General features: G+C 49.1%; 1 protein-coding gene across 5 annotated transcripts; it reads left to right on the top strand.

Moving 5' to 3' along the window:
- Window positions 1-510: 510 nt before the first annotated feature.
- Window positions 511-23,894, top strand: Ncc69 (sodium chloride cotransporter 69). Of its 5 annotated transcripts, none has more exons than XM_033384715.1 (20): window positions 511-619; window positions 12,505-13,040; window positions 15,376-15,558; window positions 15,660-15,774; window positions 17,334-17,592; window positions 17,691-17,944; window positions 18,012-18,126; window positions 18,195-18,334; window positions 18,412-18,577; window positions 18,638-18,780; window positions 18,849-18,958; window positions 19,025-19,160; window positions 19,229-19,822; window positions 19,911-20,133; window positions 20,332-20,388; window positions 20,574-20,621; window positions 21,562-21,659; window positions 21,718-21,947; window positions 22,803-23,038; window positions 23,110-23,894. In XM_033384715.1, the coding sequence occupies exons 2-20, from the start codon at window positions 12,787-12,789 to the stop codon at window positions 23,352-23,354; spliced, it is 3,606 nt and encodes a 1,201-aa protein (XP_033240606.1). In that variant the 5' UTR covers window positions 511-619; window positions 12,505-12,786; the 3' UTR covers window positions 23,355-23,894. The 5 variants fall into 5 exon arrangements, with proteins under 5 accessions (XP_033240606.1, XP_033240607.1, XP_015042805.2 ...); XM_033384716.1 differs by lacking the exon at window positions 511-619 and adding an exon at window positions 938-1,101 and having other exon boundaries at window positions 12,376-13,040; window positions 20,574-20,615; XM_015187319.2 differs by lacking the exon at window positions 511-619 and adding an exon at window positions 938-1,101 and having other exon boundaries at window positions 12,376-13,040.
- Window positions 23,895-24,176: the final 282 nt, after the last annotated feature.

The raw sequence follows: 24,176 nt of genomic DNA, 5'->3' as shown, positions 1-24,176 counted from the left end.
CGAGCGAACATCTGAGGCGAATTTGGTTGATATTTCGTGGCCGACCCGATCCGATCCGACCCGATCCGAGCCCACCGTTAGCTCGTTTCAGTCTTTCGCCGACTCTAAAATCTGAATGTTCCTCCGACCGGAGACCCGCGCAGCGCCACGTCTGAGTTGATTTGTTTTGTTGATGTTCCCGAGTTTCGTGCAGATCGAGTGGCCGAAGAAGTAAACATTGGGATCCGATCCGCACCGATCCGTTTATTTTGGGGCTGCATAAGAAATAGATATTTATTTTTGATTTAAGAGCCCCATAGGCAAGTGCGTTGTGCTGTAGTAAATACGAATACATATATATGTATATATTCCTGTAGCTTTTTCTAAGATCTGTTGTGTGCAAAAACAAAACCGAAAAAGATTGTGTGTTCCAGACCCACCTTTTGTGGGGTAGGGAAGGCCCCCACCGTTGACGTTGATCAGTCAAGCAGATCGGGGTACGGTACCGCTAGCAGCTCCGAAACACATTTAATTACGCTGAAAGCGTTTAGGAATTACTACGAGTACATTGTACATACGTATCTGCGTGAAAGCGACCAGACCGAAAGCTGATGCGAATGTAAACGAAGAGTGCCCTTTTGTACGTCCAAAAATCAAATTTTTGTTGTGTTTTTGTGGAAAGTACATTTGGGGAATTTCAAGTGGGTCTGGTCTTGTGTTTCTTGTACTTCGTTGTGGCACTCTGCCTTCGCGCTGATAATAATTATTTGTAAGCTTCGGTCTCGTCTCCCATCTCTCGCCTCCCGCCTCTCGAATCCCCATTCCACATACCCTCTGTCTGCTGGCAAGCGCAAATGTTTGCCGATGAGCGTGTTTTTTGTTTTCTTTTTTATTCACAATAATAATAATATTTCCCCTAGCCGATGAGCGTGCGTAGAGAGTGGTGAGTGGAGAGTGGAGATTGGAGAGTGAGTGTGCCAAGTGAATAAGATATTTTCGATTCGGTGAAGCAAGAAATAAAAATCGACAAAAATTTCCATGGAAAAACAATTCACAAAATACGATTCTTGTGCCCATTAATTAATAGCCAGGCAGGTGGATTCTACTTTCCCAAAGATTTCGGTGAGTTCATACGAGTATCCACACAGAATATTTATTTACTCTAAAGCCAAATATTGTGCCAAGCGCATGGAGGGGCCCTAGAGCCACCAGCTGTGCCGTGTCTGTCGGTCGGACGTCCCACTGGCCCATGTCTATCTATGTACATAACATTCTTATGTGTGTTACGTTCGTTCCGCCACGAGAACAATGTGGTTTCCTTTGTTTCTACTCTGTGTTGTAATTTAATAAACCCTCCGTAGTGTGCCATCCAAAAGCATCAAAAATATGAAAGCTCCCCGACTTTTCCAGGGAGCTCACTTTCGTTCAAATTTCTTCGGGTTGCATCATCTCGAGGGGCCAAACGTGATCCCAATGCATCCAGATACATAGGCCAGCAGTGCTATCATTTCTGCCTTTGCGGCCACTTTACGAATTCATGTTTAGTGTCGAGTGCTGGTTCCACTGGCCACTGCACAACAAGTGCCTCGAGTGCACTTGAACTTGAAAGCTATTAGCGGGTTTTCCGGGTCTCATCAAACTTGTAAAATATGAGGAAATACAACAAATGCTGGCTGCCTCCGCCTCTGTCTCTGTCTCTGCCTCTGCCTCTGCATCTGGCGACAGTCTACAGCTTACAGCCTACAGCACGATGTCTGTACATATTCCATATGCATGGAATTGGCAATTGTTTTTAGGGCCAAGAGACAGGGTATGCATAGATCATTGTTTTCCCGTACTAACCGACGTTATCGTTGTCATGACATCCCCAGAGACTCATGTACTTTGCGGTCACTTGTCGGTCTTGGGGCAATATATGTACATAGTAATCGTATCTTGCACATTTGTACGCTGCTACGTGTTGCACATGACAGGCCAATCAATTAATCAAATTATTTGACTTGCACAGATAATTTGAATTGAACTACATTTAATTGCAATCAATTCGCAATTTCGCTTCAATAGTCGGCCTAATTAAATGAAGAGATTGTTTCCATGCATGAAACAATTGGCATAATTTTGCGGCTGAAATGCTTTAACCTGCGAAAAGTGCATCTAAATAGAACTCAACGCAGGAAAAGCAGAAAAAAGCAGCTGCCCGGAAGAAGCTTAGACACGAAAATTCCCAGCCCTTGCAGCGGAATCCCAACGCGCAGGGTTTCGGGGGTTCAGGGGTTGCTGCTGTCCAACCCCTACCATAGACCTACTGATCCGCAAGCGAGGGGTTGGTTGCATTTGAAGGTCGTGTCCTATATAAACACATACGACCATATAAACTCTTACACACGCGCACGGATGAATGGACTGTAAAATTCCGGCTCGGATCGGAGCACAGCGACTGTCGGAGCGGATAAAGGCGGACGAACACGAGCACATGCCTCGATTAACTTGTCCATTTGCCCAGCCATATTGACCAGTATTGACACAATATAACTAATGGAAATGCAGCGCTCGGATTGTCGCTGCCCTTCCTCCCAACGACTCCACTCCTGGTGGGTGACCGTCTGTGCGGCGTCTGGTGGTGGCGGTGGCGGTGTCAGGAGGAGGATTTTCAACTCAACTGGCGCTAGGGGCTTTTCCTATCAGCCACAGACAATAAGTGCGGGGAAATGACAAATGCAGTAGGACGTCTGTAGTACAGGGCAAGACGGCGGCGAGACACAAAGGCGGGGAGAGATCACAACAGAACGGAACGGCATGGCATGGAAAGGCACGGAAAGGCATGGAATGGCATGGAATGGCGAAAAAATGAACTAATACTCGTAAATCATTGACCTTGCGAACCTTGACAAAGCGAGTGAGTGAGTGCCTCGGAATAGTTAGTCAAGCAGCGGCTACGACGCGACCCAATGTGCATAGATGGATGGATGGACGGATGGGCGGATGGATGTATGGATGGCACTCACTTGGCGACTAGCCGCGGACAGTCAAGGCGAGGTAGTCAAGAGGTACAATACTCATACTCGTACTCGTACTCGTTCTCGTTCTCGTACTCGTACTCGTAGTGGAGGCAGAGGTAGAGGTGGACCTGAACGTGAACGTGGACCACGGCGGAAATGGGAATATGAATGCTCGGAAAGCGACTGAAAATTATGCAAAGCGGTCCGCCAAGTCACGGAATCACCGTCAAGCGACCAGCGACCAGAGACCAGAGCCACTGCTGCAGCGAATTCGAATTGCAGCGTTGACAATTTTCACCTTTTGCCTTTTGTCTTTTGCACGTTTAATCAAGATTTATGACAATTGACGGAACGGCAGCGACGTGGCAACGCCGTACGTACCGGGAGGGCGCTGGGGGTCGCGTGGGCGTGCGGCCGGGCGTCGAGTGCCGGACTAAAAGTAAGGCATCTTTTGCGTAAGAAATCCGCTAATCAAAGTGATGTGAAGCGTGTGCCCCGACCAGCGAAATTCCGCAAAGAATTCATAAATTGAATACGCGTTTAATCAGAAACAAAAATCAGCTCCAGCCACAGACCAGCTCCAGCGCCCCAGTACCCTTTCATGCTGGCCAAAAATATCCACTGTGCATTAGCGTTAAGAATTCCAGATAAGAGGCCAAGACTGAGACCGAACCCGAGACCCCGACCCCGACCGCTGCTTTGATGTTTGCTGGATGGATGGGTAATGGGTTAAACGTTTGTTCGAGGGGCCGGCCAAGAGATTAATTTTAAATTTTCGGCCATCCGAGCCAACTTCTTCGGACCTCAATGCCCTATTGAGACTGTGACATGCCTATATGCATAAGTATTTGCGAAGAGCCCCAACTAATGAGCCAGCAACAGCGGCAGCAGAGCGGCAAGGCGGCAAAGCGGCAGAAGCAGCAACCAATTGGCCAGGTAAACAGTTCTCTCTTCTTGCTTTTTGCCTCGGCATTCTTTATGGCCGCTTTTTTGTGGGCCAGAAACTTGAATTTACACAATACCTACGGACAATATATACTTGTTTGCTGGCTTGTATTTATCATATATTTTGCTTTGTTCTCCGCCAAGCATAGATCCATGTAAAGTACTCTATGTACATATTGTATGTCTGTGGGATTCTACCCGAAGAAGTCTCTAAAACAAAGTTCGTGAATCATCCTGACGCCGGTTTTCCACAATCCGTGCAATGACCTGTGAAATTATGTGGATTATAGTCCGGATACACACATACATAGGAAAGATATGTACATACGTATGTTTTCGTAGGGATTCTCTCTGGTTCTCCCAGAAACTCCCCCAAACAAGAGCTGTGCCTGTGGCCTGTGGCCTCTGCTGTGGGAGCTGCTAAATGTTAGACCGCAGATTTATTTTTCTTGGAAATACATTTTTTAGGGGGGCTTTTTGTTCCCGTTTTAACGTTTAATTTTTTAAGGGGTTCTGTTCGGCTATGGAAAGTTACGGAATTTTTGTTCGCCCGACAGCCAACAATCAATATTTTGTTTCGTTCGCACTTTACGTACATATGTATGTATGTATATGTGTATATATAGCTAGTATTTTTTAATGTTTGTTCATGGCAAGTGGTATCAGTTAGTAGACCTTTTGATTTGCATAGCAAACCTGAAATGGAGACGGGTTTGGCACCCACCCGCCTGCCAGCGTACTGGATGTCGAGCTTGAGATGTGGAGGGGACACACGGAGTCGTTGCTGATTAGAAGGCTTAGCCGTTTGTTAATTGGCCTGCAAAGTTATGTTTTCTCCCATCCTTATCCCCATCCCCATCCCCATCCCCATCCCCATCCCCAACCCCATCCCTATCCCTAATCACTATCCAATCCAAATTAATTGGGGGAACGTGCCAACGTCCCAATGTCTAGTCCATGTTCGTGCCTCCATCAGCCCTTTGAATAGCTGGCAGTACTCACGCAACAGTTGGCAACAGCTTTTTGAGGGGTATTAACGCGGCGTATTTCCTATAAAACTTTTCGGGATTTCGGGCTGCAATGGCCAGGCCCTCAATGTTCCAAACTAATTGAGACTCTGCAGGTGTAATTCTCAATAGGAAGGGATTTTTTGTGTCCGACCAATGCATTGGCCTCGTCAAAAGCTCCTTTGAATGAATAGTTCAAAGGGCTCCAAACAAAAAAACTATGGGCTTAACTCTCGGTTTTCAATAGAAATTGTATAAAATATTTCTTTTGTGTAAAATGTTATCTTCAACGTTTTTTGGTTTCATTAAAAGTGTATATTTATTTATTTATGGTTGAAAACGATGTGGAACGGAAATCACTCATGAAAGGGTTTCCTTTTAATTGCGGTGAAATCCTTTGAGTGCAGGGCTGCTTTCGGCCTGGAAATCAGTTCCGGTGTTCTCGAAAATCTAGACAAAGACGTCTCTGGCACACAGAAGTTTAACAGGTAAGCCGGGCTTTCCGTTCGTTCAGTTCTCAGAGCCGATTACGTATTGCCGAAAAACCGAGCTTAAGTCCCCTCCCCAGCACCCCCTGTCCATTCGAATACGTACGTGTTTATATGCCGAACATGCCTCCACAAAATGCAACTGCACTTTTGCTTAACAAAAATTGCAACTGCAGTTTTGATGTCGGGCACATGGTCGGCCAGGGGTGACTTCCCAATGCTAAACGTCTGCATTCTGGTCATGTGAGAGACATTAGCTGACGACTGGGGACGACGTGTGGCACACCCGCTAGAATGTAGAAGGTAGACACTCGCACATGACCGATATCCATTTTTATCGCACACTTAGTCTGTCATTAAGCTGCGGCTAAGGCGACAATATTCATGTGAGACGCCGCTCAAGTTTACGACTCTGAGACTGTGACTCTGACTCTGGCTGTGGCTCTGGCTCTGGCTCTGGCTCTGGCAGGTGCATGCTTTAATAATAAGTAAGCCCGGCCGAGAACAAACTGAGCAATCAGCACGACTTATGGACTCTGCCGTTGCCGCTGAAATATCTTTTTGCTGGGTCAGCAGAAGGCAAATAGACGGCGAGAAAGCGAGAAAGAGAGAGCCAAGCGGAGCGAATCGAGTGACGAATATTCATTGATTGCCATCAACTTTTCCACGAATTTGGCTTTAGTTTCTTTGCCTGTTTTTCCTTTGTATTATTGGGGCTCGTACTCTCCAGTATGTGCCTTGTTAAAAATGGCTTTCGTTTCCTGCGAATCGCATAATCTTCATAAACGGCCTTCGATACGATTCGATTCCTTCCAAGTAATTTCCCGTCATGCGGTAATCGTATATATGTACATATGTACATATGTAGGTCCCTCCAGCAATACATTTTTATTAACCTTTTGATTCAGGCGCTTTTGTTTTTTGTGTTTGATTTCTCGTGTGTTTGTTATTTGCTTCTCTGTGGGCCTTTCTTTTGCACTTAATTTATGTTGCCACAAATGAGGCAAAGTGAGGTGGCTTCGGAGTCCACGGAGAGCTCGGAGTCAGTCAGCTGGGGTACTTACCCAACGGCATGATATTTCCATTTCCGAGTCGTAAATACTTGCCGGCGTTTCGCACTTTACGACTTTAAATCATAAAAAGTCACCATACCGTAGGCATGCCCCCCACGTTGGTCTCTCACAGCATACTGCATCATCGTCCAAGACCAATATCAAGAGACCCCCCCTCCCCCGTGGCCACTGTGGCCCACTTCTGGGCTTCTTCTGTTTGCGGCATAAAAACCCACGAAATATTATTTATGGCACTTTTCATTTGAAATTTATAACCGAAAAACCATATGAAATAAATAACCAAATGTGCCGCACGAAAGGAGGTGGTCCCCAGATCCCGATCCTGGTTCTGGTTCTGGTTCCGCTTCTGGTGGGGATAGCTTGAAAGTTAGTTGCTCAGCTTAGGACTTTCTGTGACTCCATTTGGCTACAGGTTTCGAGAACAGTGCAAAATATGGTCTAGAAACCAGTGAGTGGAACCGCAACCACTCTTTCGTGCTGTGCTCAGGGGAGTCTTTCCTTAACTGGTGTGTGACTAACTGACTGACTGTCTGCCGTGTGGGAGCTACTTGTTCGTCTGATCAGTGATCACGAACCCCAACTCTCTTGAAGAGCAGACTCATGGTGGCGTTGTGACCAACCCAGTTTCAACCAGACAACCGACACGACAGAATGAGTCAGTAACCCCAGCATGGGCGTCGAAGAAATCTGCCACAGAATAATTGTCTCGTGAAAATGTAAGGTATGATCCACAAAATACATCCAAGACAACTAGCTGCATGCCTGGAAAGGCGTTCCATTCTCTGTGGCCTATGAACAAAATAGTAGTTAAAAAATGGTAATAAAACGTACAAAATTGAGCACTTTTTCCTGGGCAGACCCAGACCCATTAATTGCGCACTTAAACGAATAGTCATGTGGATTTCAGGGGGAATAGATACGAGTATGTGCATATTTATGGTAGCAGCTGCTCCACTAAAACGGACTTGCTCATTGCAGCGGTTGCATCATGGAGTACTCACTTGCTCGTAGCTCATTCGAATCAATCTTAATTGAGACATCACCAAACTGTTGCCAGTGCACTGGCTGGCTGGTTGGCTGGCTGGCTGACTGGCTGTCTGGCTGGCTGGCCGCCTGTTTATGGCGAACGAGCGGGGCTCTCGACTGAAATTGGGTCAAGCTCGAACGCACACGACGCACAGGTTGAGTGCGAGAACATGAAATAAAAGTAGATTTGATTTTCGCTCAAACAATTCTCTTTGAGTAACGAAGCTTGCCGGATTCGTGCAAAAGGATGCAGCTGGCAAAAGAAAGCAAGACTCCAATGGATACAATATGATATATGTATATTGTAAGAGCCACTTACGTGAAAGGCTCAAATTTGCATTATCAGTGTCCTTGCAAATCCTCTTTTTGACTGAAATGCTTGACTCGAATTCCAGAAAATCGTTGGCTCCCGTGGAGAAATGAAGGCCAGCTGGCAAGTGCCGAAGCGCAACAGAAATTGAATCTATGGAAACATATTGCACTTGGTATTGCGGTATGTAGATAGCAAGCAGTCTCTTTCACTGAATTCTGATTTGAGGACATGGGGCTTTCCTGACTGGTGAATAAGTGTATCCTCCGATCGGATTACAGCCACAGCGACAGCCACAGCGAGAGCGCCTTCGAAATCTATCGAAAGTGGCAATGAAGCAGTCGCGTAATCTAGTGCAATGCCTCGAAAAGGAATGATGCACTAAATGGGAATATGTGGCCTCAAGTGGCGTTGGCCTCAACGCAATCCGGAGGCCTAGCTGCGATGCTGGGATTTGTGTCAGCAATGCAGGCCCCCTTACACGTAGGCTGGAAGCCCCTCCAACAGGCAAGACATTCGAGTGTAAATGTTTCTTGAAATGAGAAATGTTGCGTCATTTCTCTGGGCCCAGGCAGCGACTGACTGGCTGTCAGTCGGGCGCGCGTAGCTCCTTAATCGCTTAAGTAGCTGATGCTCAGAGACTACAAAGTCCCCGGGCAGGAGACATCCGGCAACCCTTTGGGCCGACGCGAATTGTGGGCTAAGAGAATTAGCCTGGCAGCCAAATGGACACCCATTCTGGTTTATTACTAAACCGTTTGCATTATTCGGCTTTTGGGCCCCACGAACAGCCCCACAGCAGCCCCCAGAGCCACTTTGCATTTTTTCTACATTCCCGCATTCCCACATTCCGGACTTTGTTTTTTTTCCCTGTTCTCCTGCTGTCCTGCCCTGCTGCTCTCCTCCTTTACGGCTAGTTGCCACTAGTTTGCTTTTGGCCATTTCGGTGGGCGGACAGTAATGTAATACAATGCGGATCAGCACGCTTGACTTGCTCAACTTTTGCTTTTGTGTGTTTCTGACACTTTGCTGCTCCCCTCCCATTCTCCTACGTATCTTCCTGGTGCTCCTGGCCTGGGTCTTTGGCTTGTTAATCCGCTTTGATGCGTATCCCGGCCGTACAGATACATATACATCCTTCAGTAGTTGTATGCCTGTGTGCGTGTGTGACGACAGGCAGGGTGGTGGGCTACCCAGATGACCTCCTGTCATCTGCTGATGAACGGATACGGCCGCCACGGACACTGCTGGCTTCAGTCGGCAGGATGTGGGAGAAAAAAGTTTTGTTTTTGCTCCGATTACCGTCTACGAGGATAAAAACGATTGATATCAATATCAGGCAATATGTCCTGCAATGGCCCAGGACATCACCAAATGACACGTACATACATGGCGTGACGCGCTGATGTGCTTGATGTCTGGTCATTAGGTTCTGGTCCTTGTCCGCTTCCACGTCCACGTCCATGTCCTGCGCTCTTTACTAGTCCTCGATGTTTTATGGCTGCGCTTTTTTGCTGAGCATCTTGTAATTGAGGTCGCGCAATAAAATTTCTAGGCACTTTCGTTTTGATGACCCCTCTGTTGACATTCCGACTGGTGTGAACGAAACGAGTGCCTTGCCACCAGCATAGAGCATTGTACTCGAGCTACTTTTTACTTGTTATGCCATATCTTTTAGTATTGATGTTATCCGATAGATGCATGCAGAGCAATAAAAAGGCTTAAAGATGGGGCATTTCATTCTGGCAGTGCTCTCTAATTTCCCCTTTCTCCGGTGCCTTTCACTCGAATGCAGTGCAATCTGGTGCTGGTACGTCTTGAAGGGTTTTCTCGGATTCTCGACTGGAATTCCTCCCCTGCCGCATCGATCAGCACTGAGATGGGATTGTGGCTGGCATTGGGGTTGGGGGAATTGGCGCCAGTGCCATTAAAGCCCACATTTAATTCCGGCCGTATAGTAAAGGGCGTAGAACAAGTTGTAAAAAAAGCGTATTTTATTGAAGCAATTGAAACGCGAATGGGCGTTGAATTGAGCAATGAAAAGGAAGCGGAGAAAACCGAGAGAACCGCGAGAACCGACAAAACCGGGCAAACCCATTCGACAGTAAATAGGCAACGGAGCAGCAGTGCCGGCCTGGGGTGCAAGACGGAATCACAGTCCCTCCCCCACCTCCCCTCCAGTCCCGGCAATCGCCGGAGCAAATTGCCCCCTCGGAGAGGTAGCCGTTAAGCGGATGCGGCAGTGTCAACAATTATTCAGATATGTACTTTTTTTTACGGCCGGGGCAATTTGCCCCGACGAAACTCGATTTCCCTTCGTTTCGATTCTCGAGGCGAGGCGAAGCGAAGATGGGACTCGCTCGGAATGGGTTGTTAAACGGCTCCTTTGATGTTGGGAATGGGTTTGATGGCCCAATTAATCAGAGCAGAACAAAACAGAGCAGAGCAGGACTCATAAATCAGCCAAGCGCCGCCGGAACTTCTTCCAGACTTGGCAGGAGCGGCTGCCAGACTGCCAGGATGCCAGGCTGCCTGGCTATCTGGCTATCTGCCACGAGCCAGCAGCAGTTGATGGCTTCTAAACTTTTGACTTTGGCCTCGCCCTTATCAGGTCATGGCCTGCAGTGGTCTGTGGGTGGGTCAACAGGTGTCTCTTTGCCAGTACCTATCTATGTACATATCTGCCGGCGGTGATAACTTCTGTCGGAGTTCGCTGCACCTGTCCAGGACAGGGTGGGGACAGGGGCTCGGCTTCCAGCGGACACTCGATGGGTTCATTGAATTAAAGTCTTAATTGCCACAATAAATTCGTGCAAATTCTGATCCCCAGCTGAACAAAGTTCCCACAAATTCTGTAAAAATGTCGTAATTGGCGTAATTGCCCCACGTTTCGCCCTCGCCTTCCCGCGCCTCTTGCCGCTGCTCGACTTTTCCATTATGCTGCCGCTGCCGTTGCCGCTGCTGTTGCCGCTGCTGCTGCTGCCGGGCGTTTTGTTATGCTAATTGTTGGCTTTGTTGCCTTTCGCACTTGTCGCCTCCAACTTGACCCATAAATCGCACATGTAGGCCGTCCGTCCCGCTTCCACGGCCGTCCTCGGCACGCCGCCCGTGACAAATGGCCTCCGACTGTCATCAGATGGCGGCGCGACGACTCCTTCGTTCCTTGGAATTAGCACTCTGGCTTCAGAGGCTTTGTATTTCTCAAAAAAAAAAAAAAACAAACTCGAGCGAACACCGAACCGACCCGTCACACACATTTGTCATCCATCGCACCTGGCATCGGCCGCATCGGGGAACTAATCATGATTAATTTGCATCAATTGCCCCCAGCGGCTATTTTTAGTCGAGCGGCAGCCAGCGGCGGCACTGCACAGCGTCGCCTTAATCGTTCCACATGGAGAGCTTTTACACTCTGCCGCAAAGAACAATTAAGGAAAGAATTATTTCCGTAAAGTGGAAGGAAGCTCTCGGCGGAACGTCCGATAGATATGTACATATGAGCATGTTTCTTCTTTAAAAAAGATTTAAAAAAAACACAGTCCATACAGTACATATTAATTTATTATGAACATGACAATTTGGCGGCAAGTCTTTCAATAATATCTGTCTATAAATTTGAGAGTGCGGGGCTTTGGCTATTTTTTGTATGACACTTCTTTTTAAAAGATTGTCATTTTTTGGCCAAATCATGCTCAGAGCTTCTTGTATCATAAACCAAAAATGAATCTTCGGTGAGCAATGATGAGGACATGATTTTCTACGATTTTCGTAATGGATTTTCAAGACCAGAACGTTTTGATCAACTGATGAAGCACCATGTATTGCCACTGCCAAAAGCTGTCAAAAACTGGTAAACATAATATTGACAATATGACATGAGAGAGAGCCATCATTGGGCATTCAGAATTGCATCAACAGTTGGCCGTCAAGAAGAATGTTGCTCGTGAGATACACCAACACACTCGTTTCAGAGGAGTGGAGCAGAAGATACTTTGAAGATTGGCTTCAGCGGAGGACAAAGACCATCATATACCCATAGCCCATAGAGCTTTCAGAGTAGAGCCCCATGTGGGTGCAGAGTATTCCCCCTTCGGTGGGATATTTGCAACGGTTCTGCTCTGGAAATAGCTTCTTCCTTCGAGCAGCTATCTAAAAATAGTTGAAGAGTTATGAGAGGCTCAGCGTCTGATCCGAAACAGAAACAAAAAGACTCAAACAAAGCGAAAGGTTGCAAAAAATGGAATACATACATATTTGCGTCCTTTTTTTGTTGGATAACAGGAAAAGTTTTCTCTCGAGTTTGCTCTCGAGTGGGAAAAAGGGGGCCGTGAGGGCCGAGCGATACGTACATACATATTATAAAACTATGTTTAATTTGATATGAATGAGCGGGTGCCCACACAAACGAATGGCTGGGGCTCTTCGTTTTGTGGTCCACTTACTGATTCAGCAATATTTTGGGGCCTTGGAAACAGGAATTTTTGATGAGATTTTTATTTCAGTTTGATTTATGTGAATCTTTTTTTCTTTCCATCTTTCTCTTTGCAGATTCGAGTAGCTTAAAGCTTGAGGCGGCGCGAAGAGAGGCAGATAGAGATAGAGAGAGACAGAAAGAGTTCTATGCTGTTCCGCTTTAAACGCCAGTAACGGATATTCTGATTTTGCTTTGCCCCACAGACCGACGAAACGAAAAGGACACACAAGACGGCTTATATACACAATTAGCCACAGTGAATGAGTCCAGCCGGATACGACGATTGAATACGAAGAGAGCTCCGACCGACCCGACCCGACCCGACCCGCACACGGAAACCGCACAAGCCCTTGAATAGAACAACATTCCCTTAGGCGAGGACCCAGCCCGACCCAGACCCAGACCCACACCTAGACCCACATTCAGACCAACATTCGGACCCACAGCCAGACCCGCGCACCACAAACAAACACACGACACACGCGATGTCGGACACAACCTCTTTTGAGCTGGGCTCGGCCTCCGACCGACCCCCGAATAGGTTCCAAGTGAATCCGGTCAACGGCAACAGTCGCAAGACACAAGTCGCGACGGCCGACGGGGCCGGGACCGGGACCGGGGACAGCGAGGGACCCCACGAAGTCTACCGCCGGCTGACAAACATCGATGGGGAACTGCTCGAGGACGATGCCTTCGATGCGACCCAAATGCTGAACAAACACCAGCCACGACAACAGAGGTGAGTGCGGGTGGGGGTGTGGGTGGGGGAGCACTGGGATCCGTCCCGGGTGCGGTGCGGTTTGCACGGATTCGACCTTTTTCCCCAGTGGCCATTGTGCGAAGAATTGTGGAAATTTCTTGAGTTTTTCATTTTCTGGTAATTGTTTAGTGTTTCATCAAACGAGGTTTGCTTTTGTCGCCTCCTGTATTTTGTCCGCGCTTAATTATGGCGTTAACATTCCGCACTCCGGAGCCACAAAAGGAAGCAGGAGATGGCCCGGAAGAGTAAGATGGCCGGAATGTTGCGGAAATGCTTCAGAAGTTATCGCCAGAAATAGCATACCTTCTGGGGCAGCCATTCAAATGAATCATCGCTGTGCAAGGCGCAGGTCGTCGCGTCGCTCCCAACCCATACGAAAACGAATACGAATACGAATGTATGCAGATGAGTGAGTAGATTTTTGGGTATTCAGAATTCGTAAATTCTGAGTTCAGATCATAACTGGCAATTGTCCAAGACCCTCCCTCCCTCCCTCCCCATCGGTTTAAGACGAATCTCCCACTGAGCATCGCCCTTTGGTTGTGGAATGCCTTTTAATCATTCACGCCACATTTCCTACAACAGTAATTTGTAGGCCCAGTTGCCCATCATTCAAAATTGATTAAATTTTGTGGAATTTTTCGAACTTAATGCCTGGGAGTGGCCATCACCCACTGGTGGCTATGACCAGGCGCATCTATCAAGTTACGACCGAAAGTTGGACGACCTCTGGCCCAAAGCAACAGTAGCCCCCAGAAGGGCAGGTTCAACACTCGCTTGCCGAGGGGCAAAGAACCAAAGAGCCAAAGAGCCAAAAGAGCAGCTCGCTGCAGCTCGAGTCGATTCAGACAATAATGCCACGTCGAATCACAGACTTTCCTAATAACAATCATTTACGCCTGTGCCCCCATCGGCAGGCAATTTGCATAGACATCATGGACTGATGTCTGACAATATTTGTAGGTGACCAAAAGAGAGCAGGGGCAGGGGCAGGGGCAGGGCAGGGCAGGGCATATATAAAACGTTAATTTCAATGTGTTACCGTGACGTCACCTGGCGGCATGGAATGGAGCAGAATGGAATGTTTCTTGCAAAGCAGCCGAGAGTCGAGGGCTATGTTAATGAGGCTTATGATAATACTTATTATAGCCCCGTTTATTGCCTACTTGGAGGCACTCGTCACGAAATGCGTTCCGCGAAGATGAACGCGTCTCTCCCACTGCTGGTCGGTCGCGCGGGTAACAGACCCCCCACCTGCTCCTGCCTCTGCCCCTCCTCCCGCCTCCGGCTTTCACGGTTTCCTCATGTACGCAGGAGCAGGGAAGGAGGGGCTTTTAATCGTCTCAAATTGGCAGCCATCGAGGCCAGGATAATTTAATGCAAAGCTCACTGAAGGACGCCCTTGAATTTTAAACAAGTGATTTAGCGTTCCCAGATTGATAATTAATTTCTGATATTCCACCACGACTTTCACTCGGGCCACAAATTAGAACAATCCCATCCCACATACAATCGAGTCAGAGCGAGCCTGCGGCTGTCATCGCACATCTAGAAAGAAGCCAAAGATTTAGAGACACAGACACATGAGCAGGCAGACACATAAACTGTTTCACCGCCAACACACACGTCCCATATATCATACAAATATCTGGGGGCCTTCGAGCAGAGGCCCTGGACGACATGGATACACTTGTGTGCCCAGAATCAACACTAGACTACATGATATTTGGCACTTGGTACCCGGCACTTCATTGCAACGTTTGTTAGAAGCACAGTGGGAATTTTTAAAGAGCTCTAGGAAAAGTGTGCTCTCTGCTATTGACGCTTGAAATCAGTTGGGTGCCAGACACTGACACTCAGAGAGTCATGTAGCAGCAGCAGCAGCAGCAGCACATCGGCAAAGAATACGAAGTGTGGTTGAACTGCCGTCTGGGTGCGTGGGTGTTCTTGCTCCAAGCCCTGTCCCTGTCCCGGGCCCGGGCCCGTCTGCAGCAGGACCATAGCTCATTGTGGCACAATGAACAGCAATCAAAAACTGCAAGTTTCGATTGTGCGATTGAGGGCGGGCGGGGAGGGTGCACTGGAATAGAATTCAATTGAATTGAAATGACTTATTAGATTTCGAATTGAATTGCGCGGCTGTGTTCGGTGGATTGTGTTTTTGGGAAAGATGTTCACAGCAGGGGAATGGCAGCGCAATTAAGGCGGTGTCCACCCGTGGCACACCCGCGGTACACCCGCGGCACACCCGTGGAGTGCGTAGACAAAGAAAGGTACTCTCTTTGATAAAACCCTTCATTGTTTTAATTGGCAGGCAATCCATCAAGAGCAGCTTCCGCGACAAGGATAAGCCGTCCCGCTTCAGGGACCTGCAGACGACGACACGCTTTCAAGTGGACCCCCGGAGCGGCGACTCGGACGAGTCCAACGATTCGCAGGAGGAGCGCGAGCTGCTGGACAGCGAAATATACGATACGAAATATGGTAAAAGTTTTCGGTCAGTTTTCCCTCGCCGCCTGCCACTGACGACCGTCGTGGCCAGTCCCCCCCTTCTGCTGTTCCCCTTTCCAATCCCCAAACTCCGCTGCATCCCCACAGGCACTTCACGCGCGAGGCACTGCCCCGTCTGGACAACTACCGGAACATGATGTCCATCCAAGCGGCCTACCGTCCCACCCTCGACGAGCTGCACAACGCGACGCTGACGGGCAAGGTGAGTGCTTCCCTTTCCCTTGCCCTTCGGGCGGGCTCCATTCCGCGTTCGATTTAAATGAATATTAACGCCGGAGCCATAAACCCAGCCATGGGACCCTCAAGACCCACAAATTACAATTTTGCAGGCGCCATAAAATAACAATACGCATGCTTTACGAGTCGCAAATTTAAATTTATATTTATACGCCTCCGCCCACGCCAATGCCCACGCCCACGCAATCCTGCGCAATTTCAATACTACATCAAATGACCCGAACGCGGACCCCGATCCGGATCCGGATACGGCACTTTCAATCGATTCTGCCCGCTGCCATGCGAGTGCGTGGTGCGGTGGTGCCTCCGTGTCATGTGCTCGGTGCGTGACTGACAAATACCGCTCTAAGTCAGATCTCACGGGGTCGTTAGCACTGCAGTCTCCTGCAGAGGAGCTTGGGCCAGTCCTGGGGGATTCGCTTGTCAGTTGCAGTAATTGGGCCGGGAGCAGAGTCACCTCCAGCTTACAAGAACACGAACAAAAAAAATGCATTGCTTCAGTAAAGACCAGACGCGTGTCCTAACTGAATTTTCGTATGGCAGCTGAAGACGATGCTCCCGTCGTCGCTGGTGTGCATGAGTACGCCTCCACCTCCGCCTCCTCCTCCTCCTCCTCCCCAGACGACGGGGAAAGGCCGCTGACTTTTCAGCTGACTTTTGTGAGGAGTCACTTGAGCAAATTTTCGATACAAAGGGGGATGGGATGGGATGCGATGGCATGGGTTGGATGCAAAGACCAAATGCAATGACACCAATTGGCTCTAATTGATTTCCACACTTCGCCTCATGATTGCTGACAATTGAAGCCGTAACGCAAGCGTAAACTGCCGGACTGACGGACTGCCAATGGGGCTGCTCGTAAATAAATGAAATTGTTTTTTTTCGGCTGATTCGGTCGTTCGATTGGGCAATTAATGCGTTGCACAACAGAATCAACAGTTTCACGGGCCCCAACATATCCGCGCTGGCAGATGTGGCAACACCCTTTTTGAGAGTTAAAAACTACGTCCCATAATAAAGTATCATTTGTTAAGCATCATTTTCAAAAACAATAAGCAATTGAGACGGGCCAGCGGTTCAAAAGTTCAATTGGTTTAACTGATGAGGCGGGGCTCGGGGTCGCGCTCGGTCCCGGGCTCGGTGGCGTATGATTAATTTATTAAGAATATCGCCAGCATCATCATTGGCCGGGTGCTGCCAGGTCAGATTCCAGGCTATTGCAATCATCTGCGGTTGTCTCAGAGTTTGCTCCAACGGAAAGCCCCTCGAGTCGCGTGGCTCTCTTTCCAAACATGTATCTCCATGGGAGCGCCAAATATTTGCCCAGTCCCCCGGGCAGGCGTGCTGTCGGGGCGAATCATTTATCAACAGTAGACAGCTTTATTGAAATTTGCAAGCGGCCGAGCCTAAACCGAAGCCCAAACCTAAGCCGAGCGTGCCCCTTCCTACCGCAGCCGGTGCTGTACCTGGCTCACGCCCCGCATGGCACCCACATGGCACCCACACATTTCCTTCCACCCACAGAACACTCACAGCTTGACGCGCAATCAGGACCCCGAGTCGGGCGCCATGAATGGCATCTTGAAATTCGGATGGATCAAAGGAGTGCTCATACGCTGCCTCCTCAACATCTGGGGTGTCATGCTCTTCCTGCGCCTCAGCTGGGTGGTGGGACAGGCGGGCATCATCGAGGGCTTCGTATTAATTCTGACAACGACCGCTGTCACGACCATCACGGCGTTGTCGATGTCGGCGATAAGCACTAATGGTGTCATCAAAGGAGGTAAGTCCCATCTGCCACTGCCACTGCCACTGCCATCCGTCGGTGGGTTTCGGGGACATTATAAATGGTCTTAATGCACTCCTCATCTCCCTTCCTAGGTGGCACCTATTACATGATATCCCGATCCCTGGGGCCGGAGTTTGGCGGCTCCATTGGGCTCATTTTCTCGCTGGCAAACGCCGTCGCCTGTGCCATGTACGTGGTTGGCTTCTGCGAGTCAATGCTGGCCATGATGACGGACTTTGACTGGAAAATCGTCGACGGCGGCGTGCAGGATGTGCGCATCATAGGCTGCGTGACCATACTGCTGCTCCTGATCATCGTCGTCGTGGGCATGGAGTGGGAGGCCAAGGTTCGTATGACTGACTCATAGCCCAACCATCAGCCGTAGAATCCTCTTCCTTTCTCTTGTCATCCAGGCCCAAATCGGACTCCTGATCATCCTGCTGGTGGCCATTGCCGACTTTGTCATCGGCAGCTTCATTGGCCCCAAGAACGAACTGGATCGTGCCAAGGGCTTCCTCGGCTACAATGGTGAGTGCCACCCACTTTTTCAATGATTCCAAAGACTAATGGATGCTTCCGGTTCTGATTCTCCACAGGCACTACCTTCAGCACAAACCTCTTTGCGGACTATCGCGAGGAGAAGGGCGTGCAGCATGACTTCTTCTCGGTGTTTGCCATCTTCTTCCCCGCAGCCACTGGAATACTGGCGGGTGCCAACATATCGGGTGACCTGAAGGTATCTCTATGCCGCACTCTCATCAGCTGAACACTGACCCTGAACCCACTTCCATCTGCCATCTTCCATCTCCGTAGGATCCCCAAAAATCCATTCCGAAGGGCACGATTCTGGCGATCGTCATCACCACCGCCACCTACCTGATCATGGTACTGCAGTGCGGTGGTGCAGTGGTGCGTGACGCCACCGGCAACATTACAGATGCGATCAATGGCTCCTATGCGTTTCTGGACTGTGCGGACGGTAGGATCTCAATGGGATTCTGATTGAGCTGATCAGTGATCCAGTGTCTTCAATTTCCAGGTGGATGCAAATTCGGTCTGCAGAACTCTTTCCAGGTGATTGAGCTGGTGTCCGGCTTTGGGCCGCTGATCTACGCTGGCTGCTTCGCTGCCACGCTCTCGTCGGCTCTGGCCAGCTTGGTCTCTGCCCCGAAAGTCTTCCAGGTAGGACAGGGCACGGGAATTTAGTTTTGACGGAGTTCTGACTGGTCTATCTCTGGTGTTTTTTACAGGCACTCTGCAAGGATGAGCTCTATCCAAAAATCGTGTGGTTCGCCAAGGGCTTTGGCAAGAACAATGAGCCCGTTCGGGGTTACGTGCTGACCTTCATCATTGCCTCAGCGTAAGGAGCATGGAGCATCTAGTCCGATGGAGACACTCTTTTGATTCTGTTTTTTCTGCTCTACAGCTTCATTTTGATCGGAGAACTGAACCTGATTGCCCCGCTCATCTCGAACTTCTTCCTGGCCGCTTACATGCTGATCAACTTCAGCACCTTCCACGCCAGTCTGGCCAAGCCGGTGGGCTGGCGTCCAACCTTCAAGGTAATCCCACAGTCGCACCGTTTCCATTTGATTTGATTCCAGTACTAATCCAGTGTTGATTGGAGCAGTATTACAACATGTGGCTGAGTCTGCTGGGCTCCATTCTCTGCGTGGCCGTCATGTTCCTCATCTCGTGGGCCACCGCACTTATCACCTTTTCCGTAGTGCTGGCATTGTACTTAATCGTGGCCTACCGGAAGCCGGACGTCAACTGGGGCTCCACCACGCAGGCGCAGACGTACAAGAACGCCCTGATGTCGGTGCAGCAGCTGAACAACGTGGAGGAGCACGTGAAGAACTACCGCCCGCAGATCCTGGTGCTCTCCGGGCTGCCCAACACGAGGCCAGTGCTGGTCGACCTGGCCTACATGCTGACCAAGAACCTCTCGCTGCTCGTCTGCGGACACGTATTGCGCGGCTCCAGCTCCCAGAAGTATCGCACCTACCTGCAGGAGCGGGCCGCCAACTGGTTCCGCAAGCACCGCGTCAAGGGCTTCTACGCCTTGGTGGACGGCGAGGACTTCGAGTCCGGCACCCGCGCCCTCATGCAGGCCACCGGCATCGGCAAGCTGAAGCCCAACATCCTGCTGCTGGGCTACAAGACTGACTGGCAGACATGCGAGCACAAGGAGCTGGACCAATACTTCAATGTGATGCACAAGGTGGGTTCCATCACCGTTTCCCTTTCCGCGAGATCCGCAGCCAAAGAACGTCGCCGTATCCTTTCGTTTCCCTTCCTTTCCGCCACAGGCCCTGGACATGTATCTCTCGGTAGCCATTCTTCGGGTGCCCCAAGGTCTGGACTGTTCGCAGCTGCTGGGGTCGCAGGATGGCTGGAAGACCGTGTCGGAAGTGCCGCGGACGCTGCAGCCCAACGAGAGCTCCGGGGACCTGCAGGCCGCCGACAGCAGCGCCAGGAATGGCCTGGGTGGCAGCATTGACTCCCTGAGCCGCAACGTGTCGGTGTCGCAAGGTGAGAACTGACGCCAGATGCAGAAGCTCGATGCAGGAGGAGGCTGCAGGAGTCCAATGAATAATGAATAATGCTGTCTTTGATTATATCTTGCATGTGTACTGCCCCAAAAACCCGCACCTGTCTAACCTTCACCAATATGCTATATGCACCTGCAATCAACAACGACACCCTTGCACCACAATTGTAATTCCCCAGAGGACCGTGGCCGCCATGCCCTGCTCCATGCCGAGAACAGCCTGAAGATAGTCAAATGTAAGTAGCATGTCCAGTGGAATGATATAAGGGGTCAACCAATGTCACCAAATTTACCTCCCTCCAACCCACACAAATCTGTGAAACTGTGCACTCGTACCCGTACCCGTACCCGTATCCGTACTCGTACTCGCACCCGTATCCGAACCGTGTTTCGGCTTGCGGTTTCCGGTTGGGATTTCCAGTGCGCTTTAAGCAGAGTCTCCGTAGAATGCGCTCCTGGCCAGGTGCAGGTGAAGTTGTGTTTAAGCTAAGATTTACGTGTCCTAAAGTGCTTGAATGGAATGTGAAGTTGTTGTAGGCTGAGTAGTAGGTAAATATACGAATACGAATGAACTACATGCAGAGATGCCACACACACTCCACGCTCTCCACCCAGAATCCCGAACCCCGAACTCCAAACACCGTGCATGTGTCTTGCCCCCGCCCTTGCTCGTTCCCTTACTTTTCTTCTATGTTCTTACCCTTTGCCTGCTCTTTTTGCCTGTTGTATTGATGCCTAAAACCGTGTTGTCCCAATTAAGCCATAAACTTTCCAACAAATTAACGACACTCAGCATCAGAACTAATCCCAAGCTGCCGTACCGTCCCACTGGTGTCCCACACGAGGTGCTAATGGCCACGGGCTTGGTGGCTCTCGCTCCAGCTCTTCTTGGCCTTCCGAACCCGTCGATGGCTCGACAGCTGTGTGGCCGACCTTTTCGGCAATCTGATGCCGCAAAATTAATGCAATGCTCGTAAATTTGAATTTTAAATTGTAAAATGTCCAGCCGGGATATCCGGGGATGCGGATGCCGGAAACATGTGGAAGGCAACAAGAGGACTGCAAATCCAGGGAGCTCCTAGTCCCCTACATGGCCGCGGCACGTGCCGCATCGGAGAACAAACAAGTTGATTTAAATATACATACATACATACATACTCGTACACACTGTCTGTCTCTGCTCTGCCGATAAGGCAAGAAAAGTGGATATTGAAAAGCGGCAGAGACCCGCACTTGCCCCATGCCTCGTGCCTCGTGCCTCATGCCTCTTGTTGTCTGTGCATGCCCTGAATGAAATGAAATGAAATGTTGTTTCGCTTTATCTATCCTTTGACTTGCCGTTGCCCAGACTCTAAGCGTTATTCGTGCCTATAGGCCAGTACTGATTTTGCCCCTTCGCTTCCCAACAGCCTCCAGTACCAGCGACCTCTCGTTTATAGCCAGCAATCAGGCTAAGGATGTGTCCGGCTCCCCCGATCCTCTCGAGGCCAAGGCGGCCAATGTGGTGGTAAGTGAAAGCGTAAAATCCAATATGCCACACATTAACACCGCGCCACTTGCCGCAGCCCAACACCCTGCGCAAGTCCAAGCTGAAGCACGACGACCCAGCCTCCCTCTACAAGGGTCCTGGCGGGGTGGAGCTGCCCAAGGAGATCCTCTCCGACCTCACCCAGTTCACGAGGAAGCGCAGCCATGCCGTGATCGATGTCTGGTGGCTGTACGACGACGGTGGCCTCACACTCCTGCTGCCCTACATCATCAGTACGCGACGCACCTGGCAATCGTGCAAATTGAGGTAAGCCCGACCACGGATTTCGACGAGCAGGGATTTCGACGCCATTCCCATTGGCTCTTTGCGTCTAGATTTACACAATCGCTGGTAAGCGGAACATACATATAGTACATACACGTATATGTTTCCGCAGTTAACTCTTTCCATCTGGGGAAAAGTGAATCCCCAGCACTGTTCAGAGTTTGGTTGCGGCCGCAAGTGCTGCTGATTGCGGCAGAGCCAGCACTGAATGCACTCCCCTGGCATAGTAAAAGCGAAAACACCCATGTTTGAATTAAGCATTCGTTGTTTAAATACAAACGAAGGGAAATTAAACAGAATTCACTTTGATTTGAATACGACCCATGTTTAAACTGAATGCAAAACACTTTAAATCGAAGAAAAAATTGAAATATTCAAGATCAAATATTCTCATATAAATGACAAGTCTCGGGGCAAACAAAATGGCATAAATATAAGGGCTACGGGGGATTTTTTCGCGATTTAAAGATAAATTAGCATCCCATATGATGTGACGCGAAGTTTGATGTGCTGATGGAAAAGTACCGAGTTACAGCACTATTGAAGTAGTAGCATTTTTTAAAAAAAGAATCCTTGTACATGCAATGCCAATGGGATGTCCATGGACATTTCCAAGATAAAATGCGGGATATGTGGCATTTAATTTACTGCTTTGTGGCAAATCCGCTTTGCTTTTGACTCCCATTTCAAAGTAACTCTAGTCGGGTGCATGCAGTAAGCGGCTTAATGGGCGTGTTACACTCGACTGTGTGCCGTCAATGTAATTGTGGGTGTGGGCGTGGGTGTGGATGTGGATGCTCTTTTTTACTACATTCATTTTACTATGTTGCCCCACAGGGTGTACGCGCTGGCTAACAAGAACTCGGAGCTGGAGTTCGAGCAACGTTCCATGGCCAGTCTCCTGTCCAAGTTCCGTATCGACTACTCCGACCTGACACTGATACCTGACATAACCAAGAAGCCGCTCGAATCGTCTACGCAGTTCTTTAATGAGCTAATTAAGGACTTTGTGGTGAGCGAGAAGGACACCGAGAACGGTAACAGCAGCAGGGCGACCCTCAACGAGGACGAAAGTAAGACTACCAGGCTTTTGTCCGTCTCTATATCCAATCAACCCCTAATCACCCTCAATCACTCGCTTCAGCTCTCATAAGTGACGATGATCTGCTGGCCGTTCAGGACAAGACCAATCGATATCTCCGTCTGCGCGAGTACCTGCGGGAGCAGTCGACAAAGTCGGATCTGGTGGTCATGACGCTGCCCATGCCTCGAAAGAACATCGTCTCCGCCCCCCTCTACATGGCCTGGCTGGAGAGTCTCAGTCGCGACATGCCACCATTCCTGTTTGTGCGCGGAAACCAGACGAGTGTGCTGACGTTCTACTCGTAGAAAAGGACCAGGACCGAGATGGGGACCGGAACCGGGACCGAGCTGTCTCCGGATTCTATTGTATTCTACTTACACTTACCAACACTCACACTCACTTTTTTTGTTAGATGTACGAGTATTTTATCTTTAGCTGTACCACCTATGTTGTACATACATTTAGGAGCGGAGCCCTTCTCCACGGAATGCACAGAGGCACTGCACCCGCAGACGGACACGGTAATCGCCTTACAGTCCGAAATAGACATAAATAAAACCAATTCCATATTCGTGTGTGCCGGGTCCGGGCTGCTCTTTCCCTTCTATAAAAACATTGTCCCTGCAATCGATTTTAAATTGTGTTTAAATACAGTGCAAGTAATTTTTTTTTGAAGTAAACATAATTTGTTAGTTACTAAGCAGGAACAGGAACAAAGGCTTATCTCTGAAATTAGCACGATTAAATTTGCGCTGTGGATTTTCTGTGGCGATTAACTAATTTACTTTCAATAATAAACAATTTTGTAGTAGTCTCCAGTCTTCAAGTACGGGGGATAAAATTAATTGAATAATGAGAAATTTCCACCTTATGTGGAACTGCACTTTGTCCAAAGAAAAAGGAGAACAAATTCGAAGAGGGTTACAATATAGACTTATACTTAAGGGCCATCAAAATGGCTACGATTGAGTTGGTTAAAATACGAATTTCATCTACTTTCCATTGTTGGGATTCCGCCTATAACGAATCAGTTATCGGAACAACGGCTTTGCCTGCTGGCAGTTCAAAAGCCGCAGTAGTTCTCCATTTCTTTGACACTTTATTACCAATAAACATCGAACGACCGC

This window comes from Drosophila pseudoobscura, chromosome X, assembly GCF_009870125.1.
Source record: "Drosophila pseudoobscura strain MV-25-SWS-2005 chromosome X, UCI_Dpse_MV25, whole genome shotgun sequence".
Classification (NCBI taxonomy): domain Eukaryota; kingdom Metazoa; phylum Arthropoda; class Insecta; order Diptera; family Drosophilidae; genus Drosophila; species Drosophila pseudoobscura.
Note: the sequence above shows the minus strand (reverse complement) of the source record. Positions and strands in the feature narration are given on the sequence as shown.